At 43.1% G+C, this 17,652-nt stretch overlaps 1 protein-coding gene across 4 annotated transcripts in view; it reads right to left on the bottom strand.

Moving 5' to 3' along the window:
* The window catches only part of CD99 (CD99 molecule (Xg blood group)), a 62,318-nt gene that overhangs the window by 13,407 nt on the left and 31,259 nt on the right, over window positions 1-17,652 (bottom strand). For all 4 annotated transcript variants that reach the window (XM_066599885.1, XM_066599886.1, XM_066599888.1 and 1 more), the window contains exons 5-10: window positions 15,304-15,348; window positions 11,467-11,511; window positions 10,289-10,354; window positions 10,045-10,077; window positions 7,689-7,760; window positions 4,319-4,366 (exon numbers count right to left, since the gene is read on the bottom strand). In XM_066599885.1, the coding sequence (XP_066455982.1) occupies window positions 4,319-4,366; window positions 7,689-7,760; window positions 10,045-10,077; window positions 10,289-10,354; window positions 11,467-11,511; window positions 15,304-15,348 (309 nt within the window). The remainder of the gene's footprint in view (window positions 1-4,318; window positions 4,367-7,688; window positions 7,761-10,044; window positions 10,078-10,288; window positions 10,355-11,466; window positions 11,512-15,303; window positions 15,349-17,652) is intronic.

Below are 17,652 nucleotides of genomic sequence, written 5' to 3'. Positions count from 1 at the left end.
TGTGGATCTATTTTGTCCCTGCATCCACACAGGGCCGGAATTGCTGCGGCCGCGCGGACCCTCTGCACAGAGATTAAGCATGCTTTTTTAAGCCTGAGACTAAGCAGCAAAGTGGCTGAGATTTGCAAAAAATCTCATTCACATGCTTCTGACAAGCCGTGCGGAAACTGACATGCGGCGCAGAATTCAAATCCGCGACGTGTCAATTGTATCACCGTTTCCGGTGTAGGCTCTCTTCTTTCTATGGGGAGAGATTTCCGCAGTGGGAATAAAGCCCTGCCAAATGGTGCGGGTTTCCGCTAGAGAAATCTCACAGAATTTCCGTGCGGTCCTGCTGCGGACATTCCGTGAGTTCTGCCCTGTGCAAACCCAGCCATAGGCAACAAGTGTGGTACCACACTTACACCGCCAGGTAGTACATTGCAATTTGCTATTTTTTCCTCACCCATACTTTGTTGGCACTTTCCCTTTGAAGTTTCAAACCCCACAAAAATTCATATATACCAGCATTTTTTAAGTATGAAGCTAATACTTTATATTATGCAAACACACACACACACATATATACACACACACACATATATACACACACACACACATATATACATACACACACACACACATATATACACACATACTTTGAGAGATTATATATATATATATATATATATATATATATATATATATATATATATATATATATATATATATATATATATATATTTATCATACATACACTATATTATATATTTATTACACACGCACACAGTAATTTAACCCTGGCCCTACATTTGCCACACTTGCAAGGCCACGACAAAAAGGGGTTTGAATGGAGCAGCAGCTGAGCAATGCTCTCATTGGTTCTGGCACCATCATAGAACGGAGCCGCAGCGCACAAGCTTACCTGATGAGCCACTGAAACTCCTATCTGCAGTTTGGGGGAAAAGACGCTCTGTGGCAAATGGGGGTTGCAGCAGTTGGACAGCCAGCGATTTAGCATTTATTACCTATCCAGTTGTTATGGTCTATTTTCTCATAATGGTTTATTGCATGTCAAAAGGACATGTCATGAAACTGATCGGCAAGGGTCAGACATGGAGACCTGCACCCACTAACCTAAGGCAATGCTTGTTCTGTTTTGGGCCATCTGCAGACAATGGATGAATGGGTGGCTGTTCATTGAAGTAAATGGGAGATACAGATAGCGCTGGGCAAGAGCACATAAGGCAGATTTTAGGTTTCTCTTTAATAAGAGAATACACCTAATGTGGATTGTGTGCAGCATATTACTCGCCTGCTGCCAAGTGGTATGCAACCAATATTGTTAAGCAACAACAGCTATTTCATGTGGCATGTGTTGCCAAGCAATATACAAAAACAGGAAAACAACATAAGCTGGTATGTAAAGAAACAAACAGATGTATAGTAAGACTATTCTCTGCTGAGGAAGTACAGCACATCCTATTTTCTGAAGTTCCTTTTAAGGTGCAATGTGATAGAAAAGTGCCAGGATGAGTAAATGCCGACTCTGAAAAGAGTTTTTAGCACCGCATGGTCTTTGGAGGGCGACAGCGCTCAATCATGGAAGCGGGCAAGTATAAAAAACACATCACCCAGCTCCCTATCACATCCTCTAACAGTACTATAACTTAGTTTATAGTGATGTGGGGACGGGACAGGTTCCCTTTCAGGCATATATTTCCTATATACTACTTGTGGGCTTGTACATAGTGTATAGAATATGAAATAAATCTGATCTAACGTATTAGTGTATTGGAGCTCCTGTATGAGGATGCCTGATGAATCAAATATCGCACTAGCCTTATGGGTTCTTGAATCAGGATACAAACATGTATGCATTATAATATGATATATATGAATACTGCTCAAAAAATTAAAACCACACATTGGATCTTGAACAAAAAATACAAAGTTGGCTTTTACACCTGTCATATGTGCTCCGTGTGAACCTGCTCTCATCTGTGACCGGGGCCACAATGGCGGACCTGCCAATTCCTGTGGTACCTAGTGAATGCCAGACGATCTCTAGAGTACTGGACTGCGAGCGCAGGTCCCACAACTGCCCTCATGAAGTTGTCCGGGGAAGCGAACACTTTAATCAAACAGCTGATCTTGAGCGAATGATTCAAGTTGACTCTTTCACATCTGTTTAATAGTCTCAGTGTGAAACTGTTGTTGTCTATGAAGAGAACGGTGTGCCAGTGGTGGACCTGCCAATTCTGATGTTCTTTGGTGAATGCCAATTAAGCTGCACAGTGCTGGGCTGTAAGCACAAGTCCCACTACAGGGCATCAGGCCATAGAGCCACCCTCATGGAGTTGGGTTTGGTCAGAAACATGCAGACCAGTAGCCTGCTGGAGGTCATTTTGTAGGCCTCCTTGCACAGAAGAGTAGATCAAAGTCTTGGGTCTGTCTTGATGTCCTTCTACGACCCTCCGTAATAACATGTATTCTGGTACCTGCTGCATGCTTGCTCTGGAGACTGATGGGAGACGCAGCAAACCTTGCAACGGAGCAGGACTAGTGCCTCGTTGTGCTGCAGGTACCACCGCTGCACCAGCGGTTGTCACTTTCATTTGCACCAAAGGTGGTGAAATAGGAAGCGTAATCAATTGTGAATCTAACGGGACAGATTTGATATCCCTGAAGTTTCAGCGAGTTGGGTTTATACTATGACGCATAAATGTTCCCAGAATTTTTTTAAGCAGCGCTATACATACACACATACTTATTCTAGATTTGATGATATGCAATTTCAGCTTCCCCTATATGTAGACACAAAGAGAACTACACCGCATTTGTCATAAGCAGGAGTAATAATAGAAAGCATACTCATCCTCTGCTATACTAAGTATTGTTACCACCTAATATTTGCGCGTTAGACTCACAATGTAATTTCTTGAAATCAGAGAGACAATAAAACCAATTGACACATCCGTCCGTGGGAGGAAACCACATCCCAAGAGGAAACTCAGACATCGAGAGCAGAACATGCAGACTCAGAGCAGATGTTGCTCAGATATTCCTAATGGGACGACCAAATCTCTGCAGCCTTCGCCAGCACATTCCCAACATCCATTGTTCTTTGACAATGCCTCATTGACCTATCGCCAAAGACTCAACAGGTCACGAGAACCTGGTGATGCCTTGATGAAGCGGTGTAAAAGCACACACTAGCACAAAGGATGCTGGGAATGTGCTGCGATGACCTTAGACTCTGCTGTCAAATCCATTAAGAATCTGAAAGTGAGCAAAACGCATGGTAAATAATTTTTTTTTCCATTAAGTGCATGCTAGAAGCTTCTATTGGCAACCTACCTGGTTCTATTCAGATTCAGAGCCAGGAGTGTCTGGTAGTCACTTATCTCTTCTCCCACCATAGAAATTACATGATCGTTGGGCTTACCTAAACAGCTATCACTTTATGGTGGAGTCAGGGAAAATTGCCGTTGGCTTCATGCTGTTGGAAAATCCTCAACGAATCTGCAGCCCCCCCTTGTGGACATGCTGCAGATTGCACCCCACTCGTTTAAAGGGATAAGACCCCCTGTGAAAATCTGCACCACAAGTTGACAGACCGTGTATTTAACATCTTCACCACAGGCCAATTTTCACAGCTATTTTTCCACAGTGTGTAGATAAGCCTTTCTTTAAATCTCATCCACCTTGCTTGTATTAAAATTCATTGTGTATTTTACACACACGTTACAGAAACAGCGTAGTCTGCATAAACCTGGCCACCTGTCATACGCTGGACGTGGCAGCCAGTGGGATATGATACGATGTAGGACAGGGACGAGTATACCCCTACAGGCCAGTATCACAGAAGTGTACTAAGAGTGCATTCATTCACCCATAACGCAGAAGTGTGTGCTGGCCCAAACATCCATCTACTGACCCGAAATCAGAGCCTCGAAGATCCCATAGATATTCTTTACTGATGAGGAAAGAGTTTGGGGAATTATTTGTATCCTCCTTGAAGTCATATGCGGTTATTACACCCCCAGTAATAATGTCTTTCCATTTTGCCGAAAGCAGTTTCTTGAAATAACTGTTTATCTAAAGAAATGCCTCCTTTTTAGTTGAAGTAGGAAGTTGGCAATACCCTTTACTCCAACTCAATTGTGTTCAATCCCGTCAGTACACAATAATGAATAGCAACCTCTAAGAGAACATATCAATAAGTTACATGGCATATAGTGTATGAACAAGGAAATACTCTAAAAGGTACACAATCAAATTCAGAGGATATTCTATCACCATTTAGTTCTACAATTTATATACGTCTACTGCTTACCACTAGGATGGTTAGGGTCCACTTCACCAAGATCACTGTCAGCAATGACTAAACAGGAAAAATAAAATATATCAGCCACAATCTATATAATAAGGATAGACAGAAGAGAGGTGATAGGAAGAATATCACTAACTGTCTGTCCGCTGTCTCTAACACTATGCCCTCTCTCTACCTAAAACTAAACCTCTCTAAAACTGATTTACTGGTATTTCCACCCTCCACTAACCGACCTCATCCTGACATCTCCATCTCAGTGTGTGGCGCCACCATAACTCCTAGACAACATGCCCGCTGCCTTGGGGTCATATTTGATGCTGATCTCTCTTTTACCCCCTACATCCAATCTCTGGCCCGAACATGTCAGCTGCACCTCAAGAACATTGCAAGAATCCGCTCTTTTCTCACTGTGGACACGCTAAAAACGCTTACTGTTGCCCTCATCCACTCCCGGCTCGATTATTGCAACTCGCTGCTGATCGGCCTCCCCTGCACCAGACTCTACCCTCTCCAATCCATCCTGAATGCAGCAGCCAGGCTCATCTTCCTGTCCAGCGGCTACTCTGACGCCTCATCCCTGTGCCGGTCACTGCACTGGCTGCCCGTTAAATACAGAATTCAATTTAAACTCGCCACCTTCATCCACAAAGCCCTCCACAGCGCAGCGCCCCCCTATATCGCCTCCCTCATCTCAATCCATCAACCAGCCCGGGCTCTCCGCTCTGCTAACGAAACCAGATTGAGCGCCCCTTTAATTCGAACTTCTCATTCCCGCCTCCAAGACTTCTCCAGAGCAGCACCGGTCCTCTGGAACGCACTACCAAAGGCTACCCGAGCAATCCAGGACTCGCAGAACTTCAGGCGTGCTCTAAAAACGCACCTCTTCAGGGAGGCATACTGCATTCCCTAAACAAACCCCTCTGTACTCCGCCTGATAACATGCTCTCTGACCTACTGACTGCAATCCCTGCTAGCCATCAAACCGCTCCTGCAGTCATACCGATTCTGCCGTCACACGGCTAAATGTCTGACTATTGTCTATGTGTATATCACCCCTCACCTCTCCACCTCGCCATACCGTGCACATCTCCAGCCCCTTTACCTTCTGTATCACCCCATTACTTGTAGTATGTAAGCTCGTTGGAGCAGGACCCGCACCCCTATTGTTTCCATCGATTGATTACTTTGTAACCGTGGTTCTGTAATTTTTTGTACTTTTGTCTTTCTGTGTTCCCCCTGTCTATGTAAGCGCTGCAGAATATGTTGGCGCTATACAAATACAAATAATGATAATGATGATGATAATGATGATGATAATAATGATGATGATAATAATAATGATGATAATAATAATGATGATGATAATAATGATAATAATGATAATGATAATAATGATAATAATGATAATGATAATGATAATAATGATAATAATGATAATGATAATGATAATGATAATAATGATAATGATAATAATGATAATGATAATAATGATAATGATAATAATGATAATGATAATGATAATAATGATAATAATGATAATGATAATAATGATAATAATAATAATAATAGACAAGAGCATACCAGCAGCCTATCAATAACTGAGGATGGAGGGGGGAGTGACCTTTCCCTATACCGATGCTTCCCTTACATATAGCAGGACGGCAATGGCAGCCCTGAGTATACAAACACCTTTCTGCTAGACATCAATAGGGCCGATTAGCTTCAGACTCAGGCTTTTATTCCCAGTCCTTGTTACAAGGCCTGTTAAAAAGGTCTGATATTGATTTGCAGGAATGCTGCCTTCCAGTAGATGGTGCTGTAGAGGCATTGTTCCATCTCCCCATTTGTATATTCCCTATTGCAGCATGCATAGTCTCTTCACACCTGGGTGGGATACACAATACTTGATAGCACTTCTGATGAAGCTTTCTTTTGGCCACAAAGTGCAAAAGGAAGTAGAACTGATAGTCTTAAGAAATTTATTTTAGCTTCATTCAAAAGGCAAAGTGAGGTGGGCTTTAACCTCTTCCCGCCCCAGGACGTACCGGTACGTCCTGGGAGCCTGGTACTTCCCGCAACAAGACGTACCGTTACGTCCTGGGGATAGCGCGAGATCACATATGATCCAGCGCTATCCCGCAGCGGGAGACGGCTGTCAGTCACAGCCGGCGTCCCGCTGTAACAGCAGGGGGACATCGGAGATGCGCCCCCGTTAACCCCTTCCCTGTCGCGATCTAAGTAGATCGCAGCAGGGAAAGAGTTCACAGAGGGAGCGCGCTCCCTCTGTGTCTCCGGCCGGCTCTCGCGATGTCATCGCGAGAGCCCAGCTTGTCACCATGGCAACAGGACGCCAGACACTGACGTCCTGTATTGCCAATGCCTATGATTGCTGTATAAACGACAAAGCATGGCAGAGCAGCATGTAAAAAGAAAAATGTAAAAAAAAAAAAAAAAAAAAGGGAAAAAAAACCTTTATGCTTTTTCTATTAGCATAAAAAAAAAGGTAAAAAAAAAATGAAAACCCCACATATTGGGTATTGACACGTCCGTAACGACGTGTACAAAAAGTTGAACACACTTTTTATTTTGTATGGCAAAAAGCGTAACAAAAAACGCTAAAAAACAGAGGCAAAATGCTAATTTTTAGCATTTTGCCTCCCAAAAAATGCAGTAGAAGTGATCAAAAAAGCCATACATTCCCCAAAATGGAACCAACAAAAACTACAGCTCGTCTCGCAAAAAATAAGCCCTTATAGAGCCCTGTACATAGAAAAATTTAAAAGTTACAGGACTTTGAATGCAGCTATAGAGAAAAAAAAAAGATTTCCAAAAAAAAGAGTTTTTATTGCAATAAAGTGTAAAAACCTAAAATAAAAAAAAAGAATTTTGGTATCGTTGTAACCGTATCGACCCGCAGAAAAAAATTGTGTGTGTCATTTATGCTGCATGATTAACGCTGTAAAAAAAACATCTATGGCAGAATTGATGCGTTCTCTCCCTGTTGTCATAAAAAAAAATAAAAAAGTTTTACGATATAGTCTATGTACCCAAAAGGTGCACCGATAAAAACTACAGCTCGCCACGCAAAAAACAAGCCCTTATACGGCCGCGTCGACGGAAAAATAAAAAAGTTATGGCTTTTGAAAAATGGAGATGGAAAAATACCAAAAATCACTTGGTCCTCAATGCCAAAATAGGCCATGTCATTAAGGGGTTAACAAGCCTTCCCAGCAAAGGATGACAAATCTTCATAGTTTTATTTCATCATCATTTTTCTTTCCCCATAGTAATGAAATTCATCCGTACTAAATAGGAAGATCAGCAGCTAAATCTAGAATATGTTTGGAATGGGCAGTGCCAGGATTTTACTTACCACCCCCACCTCCTCCACCACCACCACCCTCACGACCAGGTTGAGGTTTATTAGTCGGCTTCCCGAATGGATCTTCAAAATAAGCATAAAGAAAAAACAATCAAGTAAACCTGGATTCTATAAAAAATAGTCTTATATGCACATAGGGCCGAGCAATTCATTTGTGCCAATTTAGTCCAGACAAACCAAGCCACGCAGTTTATGTGACTGCCTGATACACATTGGTAGTCTAAGACAGTGCAAGCTGCAATCACCTCTCATTGGGAGGGCTCCTTCACATGGGCGTATGCGTTTTTACGTTCGCTTGTACGCGACGTTAATTCGCATGAATGCAGGATTTTCAGCGATCAAGTTCCAAGCTTAATTAGCATTTTCTCATCCGTGCACACGGCTCAGCGCAACGTATTAGCGGAAAAATACGTTGCAGCCTGGAAATCCCTCGCTCGGCATAAATCCTCAGACTGACTTCTAATGCCTAAATACAGGCACCTGTAAGCTTTTCACAGCGTTAGACACTGCTAAAGTCCCTTTCCCTCCCTGAGGAGTCTATGGGAGCCGCTAGCGTATATTGGCCGAAAGATAGATCCAGAAATCTCTTTTCTGGCCGCGCTTAAATCGCCCGCAGATTTCGGTTGCGTATGTTTTATTTTTTACAGAGCAACAATTTTAAGCACAGTAAATTCGCCCATGTGAACAAATGCATTGAAATCCAATGCTTCAGATTGTCATGCTTTTTACAGCGGGGCGTGAAAACGCAGCTACATAGCCTCAGTGGAAAATGGACTCAAACTTTCATATACTTCCACTACCTTCAGCTAATCCAGAGAGTCAGTCACAGAGGCACAGCACACACCTCTCCCCATTTGTTTTAGGCCAGCATCAATCAAAACCTCAGACTATGTCACTAAGACACCTAAGAAGTTTTATGAAATGACAGGCTGATTCACCAAGCGTTCAAGACAGCCACAGTTTCCGTCACAGGTTTCCGCTTGAATATCCGAAAATATTAAAAATTGAAACTATGACCAAAACACTTACTGTAATAAGTCAAAAGCAGTCAAGGATGCAAAGTTTGGTCTCAGTCTGTCCTCGTTTCCATTAGTTTTAATTAATTTTGGAGGACTCTATAGCCTATTAGGCGTACAACTCATTCAAAGACAGAGCAAGGCTGGCTTTGCTACTGAAATGTGACAGTCAGCCAGTCCCCTCATACAAGGGGAGCAAGGAGGAAGCTCTCGGGGTCAAAGCAAATGTGTAAGTGGAGCTGCTGGGGCCGCCGGCAGGACATCACTGCAGCTTTCATACTAAAAGTATATAAGTTGTATTCATTTCAGTTTAAGCACATGCAAAGCAGTTTTTATTGGGGGGGTGGGGTCTGTTGGATCCTCACCAATTCAGACATTTCAGCTTCCACTGAAGATAATGGAGTGTAGGCGCATATGTGTAGCCTCCACTGCCCGCACTTCAAGATGCACTGGGACTGAAATCTCTGGATTGGTGGGGATTTCAGTCCCAGTGCATCTTGAAGTGCGGGCAGTGGAGGCTACACATATGCGCCTACACTCCATTATCTTCAGTGGAAGCTGAAATGTCTGAATTGGTGAGGATCCAACAGACCCCACCCCCCCAGTAAAACCTGCTTTGCATGTGCTTAAACTGAAATGAATACAACTTGTCCAGTCAAACCCCTAACCAAATCAGCATACGTGAAAAGCTGTTGAAAAACTAAACTTGCCAAATTTGCCAAGGCAAAATAAAACTAATCTTTCTTAGTGTCGCCTACTCCCTTGTGTTTTCTTTTAACACGCGAGTATGTAATCTTAATAAGGGGCCGTTCACGTGGCAGATTGTTGCCACAGATTTCCAGTAAATTCTGTGGGAAATCTGCACACGTCTAATTTCAATGGGAATCCGCGCCGTAGTCTACATGGCCCAGATTTTTTTTTTCTGAATGCGAATTTCAGATCCCCATGCAAAAAGAAAAATTAATGGAAAGTCAATCTTAGATGCAGATTCTGCGCCATTTTCGTTTGCATAGCCACGGCACCAATCAGCAACTCAGATGTGAATTTCTGCTGCGGTCTTTTAAAAGTGGAATCCACATGGGAAATTCATCAGATTCCGCTGTTTGAATATACATTAAATCAAGATTATACAAATATGATGTAGGAGTATTATAGGAAAATAGACAATATTTCTAATATATTTATATATATATATATATATATATATATATATATATATATATATATATATATATATATATATATATATATATATATATATATATATATATATATATATATATATATATATATATTATACACACACACACAAAGAATAAAGAAAAAAGTACCATCTTCTCCAAGTATATCTTCCAACCGAAATTCTGCAAGAGATGATAAACAGACAATGGATGACAAACCTTAAAGGGGTGTCCCCTTTTTACCATTTTTATTAAGTTATAGAATAGGAAATCTTACAATGTTTGAATAAAAGGGTTTTAAAATTCTGCTCACATATCTTTCTCACCAGTACAGTGGCCCCTCTCTGTACAGTAGAATGGTATAATCCATAGGCAGTGCCAGGATTTTACTTACCATCCCCACCTCCTCCACCACCCTCATGACCAGGTTGAGGTTTATTAGGTGGCTTCGCGAATGGATCTTCAAAATAAGCATAAAGAAAAAATAACAATTATCAAATAAACCTGGATTCTATAAAAGATAGTCTTATATGCACATAGGGCCGAGCAATTCATTTGTGCCAATTTAGTCCAGACAAACCAAGCCACGCAGTTTATGTGACTGCCTGATACACATTGGTAGTCTAAGACAGTGCAAGCTGCAATCACCTCTCATTGGGAGGGCTCCTTCACATGGGCGTATGCGTTTTTACGTTCGCTTGTACGCGACGTTAATTCGCATGAATGGAGGATTTTCAGCGATCAAGTTCCGAGCTTAATTAGCATTTTCTCATGTGCACACGGCTCAGCGCAACGTATTAGTGGAAAAATACGTCACAGCCTGGAAGAGAGTGTGTGTGTGTGTGTGTGTGTGTGTGTGTGTGTTGTGATTGTATTTAACTGAACGGTGTGTTAGATGTAGATAAGATTCAATACGCTGTTCAGTTGAATAAAATTTCTTCATGCATGTTAGTGGCCATTTTTTTCTGTGATTATTTTTTTTAACTATATGGTTTAGGTAAATTATTTCCTGGCAGCACTTCCTACAAATGAATCCTATGCGCAGGAGCACGTAAGCATGACTGCCTCTATATCAGTCGTGGAACCTGCCTCCCCCATCTGACCCAAGGCCTTTTAATTTGAGTATATAACCTAGGTCTTGCTTTCCCTGAATACATTTGAAGCTTAGGCCCAAAAGAGGTCTGTCTGATTAGATTTGGGTCCTGATCAGACGTAAGTGTATCCTGGACGTGGCAGATTGGCCCACGTGTTTTGATCAAAATATATGCCTTACACTCTTAGGCCGCCTGTCAGGTCTCCGCGATGAGCCTATCTAATAGATAGCCTCACCGCGGCAAATCGCAGCATGCCACAATTTTAATCACGCAAGCGTATTGTATCTATCTACATTTAACATACATTGTTCAGTTAAATACAATCAGAACGTATGTATGTATGTACACACAGAGCCTTTAGTATACTGACCACTTACAGTAAGTTCTGTTGATCATAGGTAATGCAATCAAGTCAATTTAGTGTCTTGATGTAAAATATACATTTGCAGAAGACAGACATACGGATGAAACTACTTACCATCACCACCTGGTTGAGGTTTTGCAGTTGGCTTTCTGGGTACATCTTAAAAAGAAAAGAAAAAAAAGAAAAAGCATTAAAAAAAAAGCTATGCACTGGCACACAACACTCAGGTACATTATTTTCAGGCCTGAAGAAGCAGACTTTTCTCCAATGAAGTGCGCTGTGTATTTCTGCGCCATCTCCCACTCCTGGGGAAGATCTCACAAGTTATACATTTACAGCCAATAAATAAATAAAAAAATTTTAAAAATTACCTGAAAGCGCTGCGGAATAAGTTGGCGCTATACAAATAAAATTTATTTTATTTAGAAAGGAGGGTTACTGACGAATAACAGTGGGAATGGTGTGGTAGAAGGTTCCCTTTAAAGAGGACCAGGCCGCTCTCCTGACGTGTCTGTTTTAGTAAATACTTGTGTTCCCCACAGCAGTTCTGAAGCACCTTCTCTTATAACTTTGGGCAGTTTCTCGGTTATTGCTCCTAGAAGTTTGACAACTGGGTGTTACCATTCCCCTAGTCAAAGTGTTTTGTCCCTACACAGTCTACATATCACCACGGAGAGCGACCCTTGGTGGATACGGGGTAGATGACTAAAAATTACTAATAGCTATTAGCCTCTAAACCCCTGAGGATGCCGTTTCTCAGCAAAACCCATTGCGTAGGCCTAGTGCTTATTCTTTTAAGCAGAACTAGTAAAAAAAAATAAAAAATCAGGATGCAGCTACCTAGTATCAGTGTCAGCTACCTGTGATTCATTCATTTATATGGGACTACTGGAGAGAGCCAAGCACTTGTACAATATCTCCAGCAGCCCCTTTGAAAGGAATGGAGTGGTAGTATGCTCATGTAAGCACCGCTCCATTCATCCAGGGACATTCATGACCCTCATTCCTGTGGGTCTTCTTCCAGTGGTTGAACCCCACCAATCAGATACTTATTCCATATCTCGTGAATAAGTTCTTTTTGTGGGACAACGCCTTGAAATGGCAAGGTTCAGTAACTGGGAAAAGAAACACTTTACGTAATCTACTAACATTACACTGCTCAAAAAAACTAAGGGAGAACTTCAGTTACACATCGGATCTCGATGATCTTCATCGTTTCTAGACTTTCAAGGCTGTCAAAAGTGCTCCTAGTGAACCTGCTTCCATCTGTGATGAGAAGGGAGGGCCGGTGGGAGACTTGCCAGTTCTGGCGTTTGAGCTGCATAGTGCTGGGCTGTGAGCACAGGTCCTTGGACAGTACAGCAGTTTGGTGGCCCGCTGGAGGTCATTTTGTAGGGCTGTAGCTGTGCTCCTCCTCGCTCAAAAGGGCACGTACCGATCCTGAAGCTGGGTTGATGCCCTTTACGGCCATGTTCATCCATCCATACTCAGAAATGATCCATGCTCTTGAGAATGTGCTGGAAGACACAGCAAGCCTTCTGGATGTGCCACCCTGGAAGAGCAGGAATACTTGTACAACCTGATTGAGCTGCAGGCAGCACCTAATGCTACCAGTAGTGATCACGAAACTAGCAAGACTCAAGAAGAAATCAGTCAGACACATAATGAAGGAATATTGGTGTGTGGCCACTACCTTTTGGGGCGCCGTCTTGCTGTTGCTTCTCCAGGCTTGTTGGCAAGTTTATTTGAAAGCAGGTGAAACTGATTCACAATCACTTATGCTTCCAGTAACTGTCATTACATAAGCGCTAGCGGCTGCCTGCCGTTTTCCCAACAGCTGACCGTTGTGAAAATTGACTGGCAATTAGTGCTGCCACATAAGCATTAATGATTGCTATTCCTGAAGTGACTTGGGGTTAGGCTGTGGTGTTTAAGTGGCCCCTTCATTTTTTGAGCAGTGCAGATTAACGTATCATTTCGTGTTTCATGGGATAGGGGTGTTTTTTTCCCCCCTTAGGGCGATTAGTAAATGCATGGCTTTGAAGAAGACCTACCTGCTCTCCGCTCATGTCTGTTTTAGTAAATACATGTTCCCCCTATAAAGCAACAATTCTGGAGCATCCATTCTTAGAACTCTACATTCTGTCATCCCTCCGCTAATTCTCCTGGAAAATTCTGAATAAATGGACAACTGGGAATTAACATTAGGCTTGTCAATGGGGTGTGTGTCCTGCACAGTCTGACATGGTCAGCACTGATTTTACAAAGTCTGAGTGTATAGGCTGACACTACCTTGACAAGGGGAACGGTAGTGTCCAGTGGTCAATTTATTCATACTAGTACTTATTAGGACATTATAGTACCAGAGTTTCTGGTGACGCAATGCACCACACAGATCTGCTACGTGGTACATCCATTATGATATCCACACATCACAAACACAGCTCTGCTACATGCATCCCGAATCCCACACAAGACAAACGCAGCTTGGCTTCTCCCACAGCAGTGATGTCACAGCAGGTCCTTAAAGGGGTTGTCCCGCGGCAGCAAGTGGGTCTATACACTTCTGTATGGCCATATTAATGCACTTTGTAATATACATTGTGCATTAATTATGAGCCATACAGAAGTTATAAAAAGTTTTATACTTACCTGCTCCGTTGCTGGCGTCCTCGTCTCCATGGTGCCGACTAATTTTCGCCCTCCGATGGCCAAATTAGCCGCGCTTGCGCAGTCCGGGTCTTCTCCTCTTCTCTATGGGGCTCCGTGTAGCTCCGTGTAGCTCCGCCCCGTCACGTGCCGATTCCAGCCAATCAGGAGGCTGGAATCGGCAATGGACCACACAGAAGCCCTGCGGTCCATGGAGACAGAGGATCCCGGCGGCCATCTTCAGCAGGTGAGTATGAAGACGCCGGACCGCCGGGATTCAGGTAAGCGCTGTGGGGGTTGTTTTTTTAACCCCTGCATCGGGGTTGTCTCGCGCCGAACGGGGGGGGGGGGGGGGGGGGGGGGGGTTTAAAAAAAAAAAAAAAACCCGTTTCGGCGCGGGACAACCCCTTTAAGCTCACCGGATCTCTGTGGTGGTGGTAGGTCTAGGTCTTCTGTCAGGACTGCCGAGTTGTGTCTATGATGATAACGGCTTAGTTGTATTGTCATTTTGTTATTTTTGTCCTACCCTTTTCAAGAGCCCTAACTGTGTTGTTCTTTTGTCAGTTAGGCTCTGTGTTTCATATATCCTGTATGACCTGTGATGTCAGCATGGGGCGGAGCATGAGAAGAACCCACATACAGTATTTTCTGCCAAACTGCAGAATGGCTCCTCCCACAGCAGTGATGTCACCGCAGGTCCTTTAGCTCTGTGGTGGCGGTAGGTAGGTATCTTCTGTCAGGACCACTGAGTTGTGTCTGAGATAATAACAGCTTAGTTGTATTCTCATTTTGTTATTTTTGTCCTCTCCTTTTCAAGAGCCCTAACTTTGTAGTTCTCCTGTTGGTCAGGCTCTGTGTTTTATATATGTTGTAGGTCCTTCGATGATGTCACCAGGGCATGAGAAGCACTCACATACATACTCACTGACAAGTAGTCGTTAGTAGTTTGATACATCCATGAGGAACAATAGACCACCACATAGTTCTTAAAAAAGGTCCTCTAGAATCACTAAATTATGCAGAAAACAAGCATTTACTAAAACCAATGTGTCAGGAGAACTGGTGAACAGTCTTTAAAAGGGAAACTAAACCTAAAATATGTAAAATCTCTATAGCCAATCCCAAAATGTACAGTTCCAAAAGACTGCCAAAGATAGTATTCAACTGGACAGCAAAACTATATAAAATAAGCCTTTGTTTTACTGACTGCTTACAATGAATTTTGTTGAGTGGTAATTAATTTTGGGCCTTTATGTAAAATATACATTTGAAGCAGAAAGATTTATAAATGAACGTACTTACCACCAAAACCTGGTTGAGGTTTTGTAGTTGGCTTCTTGGGTATGTCTAAACGGAAAAGAGAAACAAACAAAAAAAAAAAACATGCATTACCAAACAACTCTCAGATACAGTATTTGCAGGCCTGCTAAAGGAATGTTTCCACAATTACCTGGATAGAAATTTCTCATTCCAGTGCAATGAGTTGTAGAATCTCCCATTATTGGAGAGACCCCACAGGTGAGACCCTTATGGCCTAATATAATACCGCATGGAATCCAGCACTGCCTGCGGCCAGTGAGCCCTGCTTACCTGCATTCCCTGGCAGCATCGTCCACGCGCATCTCTCAACTTCCAGGTTCACTGTACTGCGCATGTTCCTCACAGCTTGCCGTTGGACATGTGCAGTGCAGTTTTTTTTTTCACTTTTTAAATCTCCTGCTTTCCTGTGGAACATCCTCAGTGACAGCTGCAGGTGTGCTGCAGATTGAAGGCTTCCATTGACCTCAATGGAAGCTGTCCATGCGTGATCCGCAAAAATGGAGCATGCTGCGATTTGTTTTTCTGGACCAAAATGTCTGCAAATCAAATTTGCATATTTTAATTCATTTGCGGACTCCCATGCATCTCTATGGGCGGCTTGATTTGCGGATTCTGCAAATCAAGTTTTCCCATGGACATTGGGCATATGGCCTATTCTTTCAATTACCATGAATGTCTTTACCAGGTAATACTCCATGGTTTCCTGTGCATGGATGATCCAGAGCAAATTACACCATAATATCTTTCACTTTAGATTTTGACTTTCCCATAGAAGAGAGAATACATCCGTAACATAAATTGACACACTGCAGAATTATAAATCCACACTGCAGGTCAATTTCTGTTTACATCTCCTATACATATACTTTACTGCTACAGTACGCCGCTGCAGGTTTTCCACGCTAAAGGAGGATTATGAAAAGGAACTTTTCAGGCCGCGTGAGCACTATAAACTAAGTTTATGAGCTCATAGGACAAGAGACAGCAGAGGTTGGGGTGTGTGTTTTTTTTTTATATTCACTCTCCTCGCTGTTTTTGGCCTGTGCATTGGATTCATCTCTGCATTTAGTGCCTATGCACACACTGTTCTACATGGGTTTACGTGCCCACTGTATGCCGACATGAGTTCAATGTGCAGGCTGAGGGCCAGCTTGCAGAGCTAACAGAGAGGGAACGAGAAAGTAGGGGAATATTCAAACCCCCTCAACCTCAGTGACCCCAGGCCTACAGAATCATGAACTTAGTGTCCTTCTACGCGGAACGATTTTCGGCAGAGTTCGTTCGTGCAGTCAATTTAGACACAAAGATAAATTGTGTATTTTAGGTCTTTTTTCTAACAGCATCGTTCAGTTCGCTGTACTGGTGAAGACCAACCAAACGATAGGTGTTTAAACCAAATGATTAGAGAATGAGCCAACGATTATTCTTATGCCTGCATGAAATGAACAATAAGGGCTCATGTCCACGGGGAAAATATGATTTAGGATCCGCAGCGGATTACCTGCACGCGGATCCGCACCCCATAGGGATGCATTGACCACCCGCGGGTACATAAATACCCGCGGATCGTCAATAAAAGTGATTTAAAAAAAAATGGAGCATGAAAAAATCTGGACCATGCTCCATTTTCATGCGGGTCTCCCGCGGGGACGGCTCCCGCGGGCTTCTATTGAAGCCTATGGAAGCCGTCCGGATCCGCGGGAGACCTAAAATAGGAATTTAAAGCATTTACTCACCCGCAGCGGACCGGGAAGCTCTTCTCTTCCTCACGGCGGCATCTCCCTTGCTTCGGCTCGGCGGATGTGCCCGGCACGTCGGCGACGTGCCGGCGACGTGCCGCCGGCGTCAGGAATTCATCCGCCGGCCGAAAATGAAGATCCGGCCGTGAGGAAGAGCAGAGCGTCCCCGCCCGCTACGGATAGGTAAATGCTTTTAAATTGCTATTTTCGGCGCTCATGTCCGCGGGGCAGGAGGGACCCGCTGCAGATTCTCCATTGAGAATCTGCAGCGGATCTGATTTTCCCCGTGGACATGAGGCCTAAGGGAAAAAATATTCAATAATTGGCTGTGTTTACATTGAACAGCTATCATTCATTCATCCGACTTTTTGAACGATACGTTCCATTTAAATGGGCCTATAGTTTACAGTGTTCATACGGCCCGGAAGGCTCCCCGTCTCCCTGCACTTTGGAAGTTTATGCATTGTGCTCAATACGACAACAACAGGACAGCGGTTTGTGCTTTATTAGTTTAGTGCCAAATTTTGGTGCAATTTTTAGCACAGACCAAGACAACTAATAGGTGGGTATGATCATAGACTAAGTAGTGTTA

This window comes from Eleutherodactylus coqui, chromosome 4 (genome assembly GCF_035609145.1).
Source record: "Eleutherodactylus coqui strain aEleCoq1 chromosome 4, aEleCoq1.hap1, whole genome shotgun sequence".
In the NCBI taxonomy this organism is placed as follows: domain Eukaryota; kingdom Metazoa; phylum Chordata; class Amphibia; order Anura; family Eleutherodactylidae; genus Eleutherodactylus; species Eleutherodactylus coqui.
Note: the sequence above shows the minus strand (reverse complement) of the source record. Positions and strands in the feature narration are given on the sequence as shown.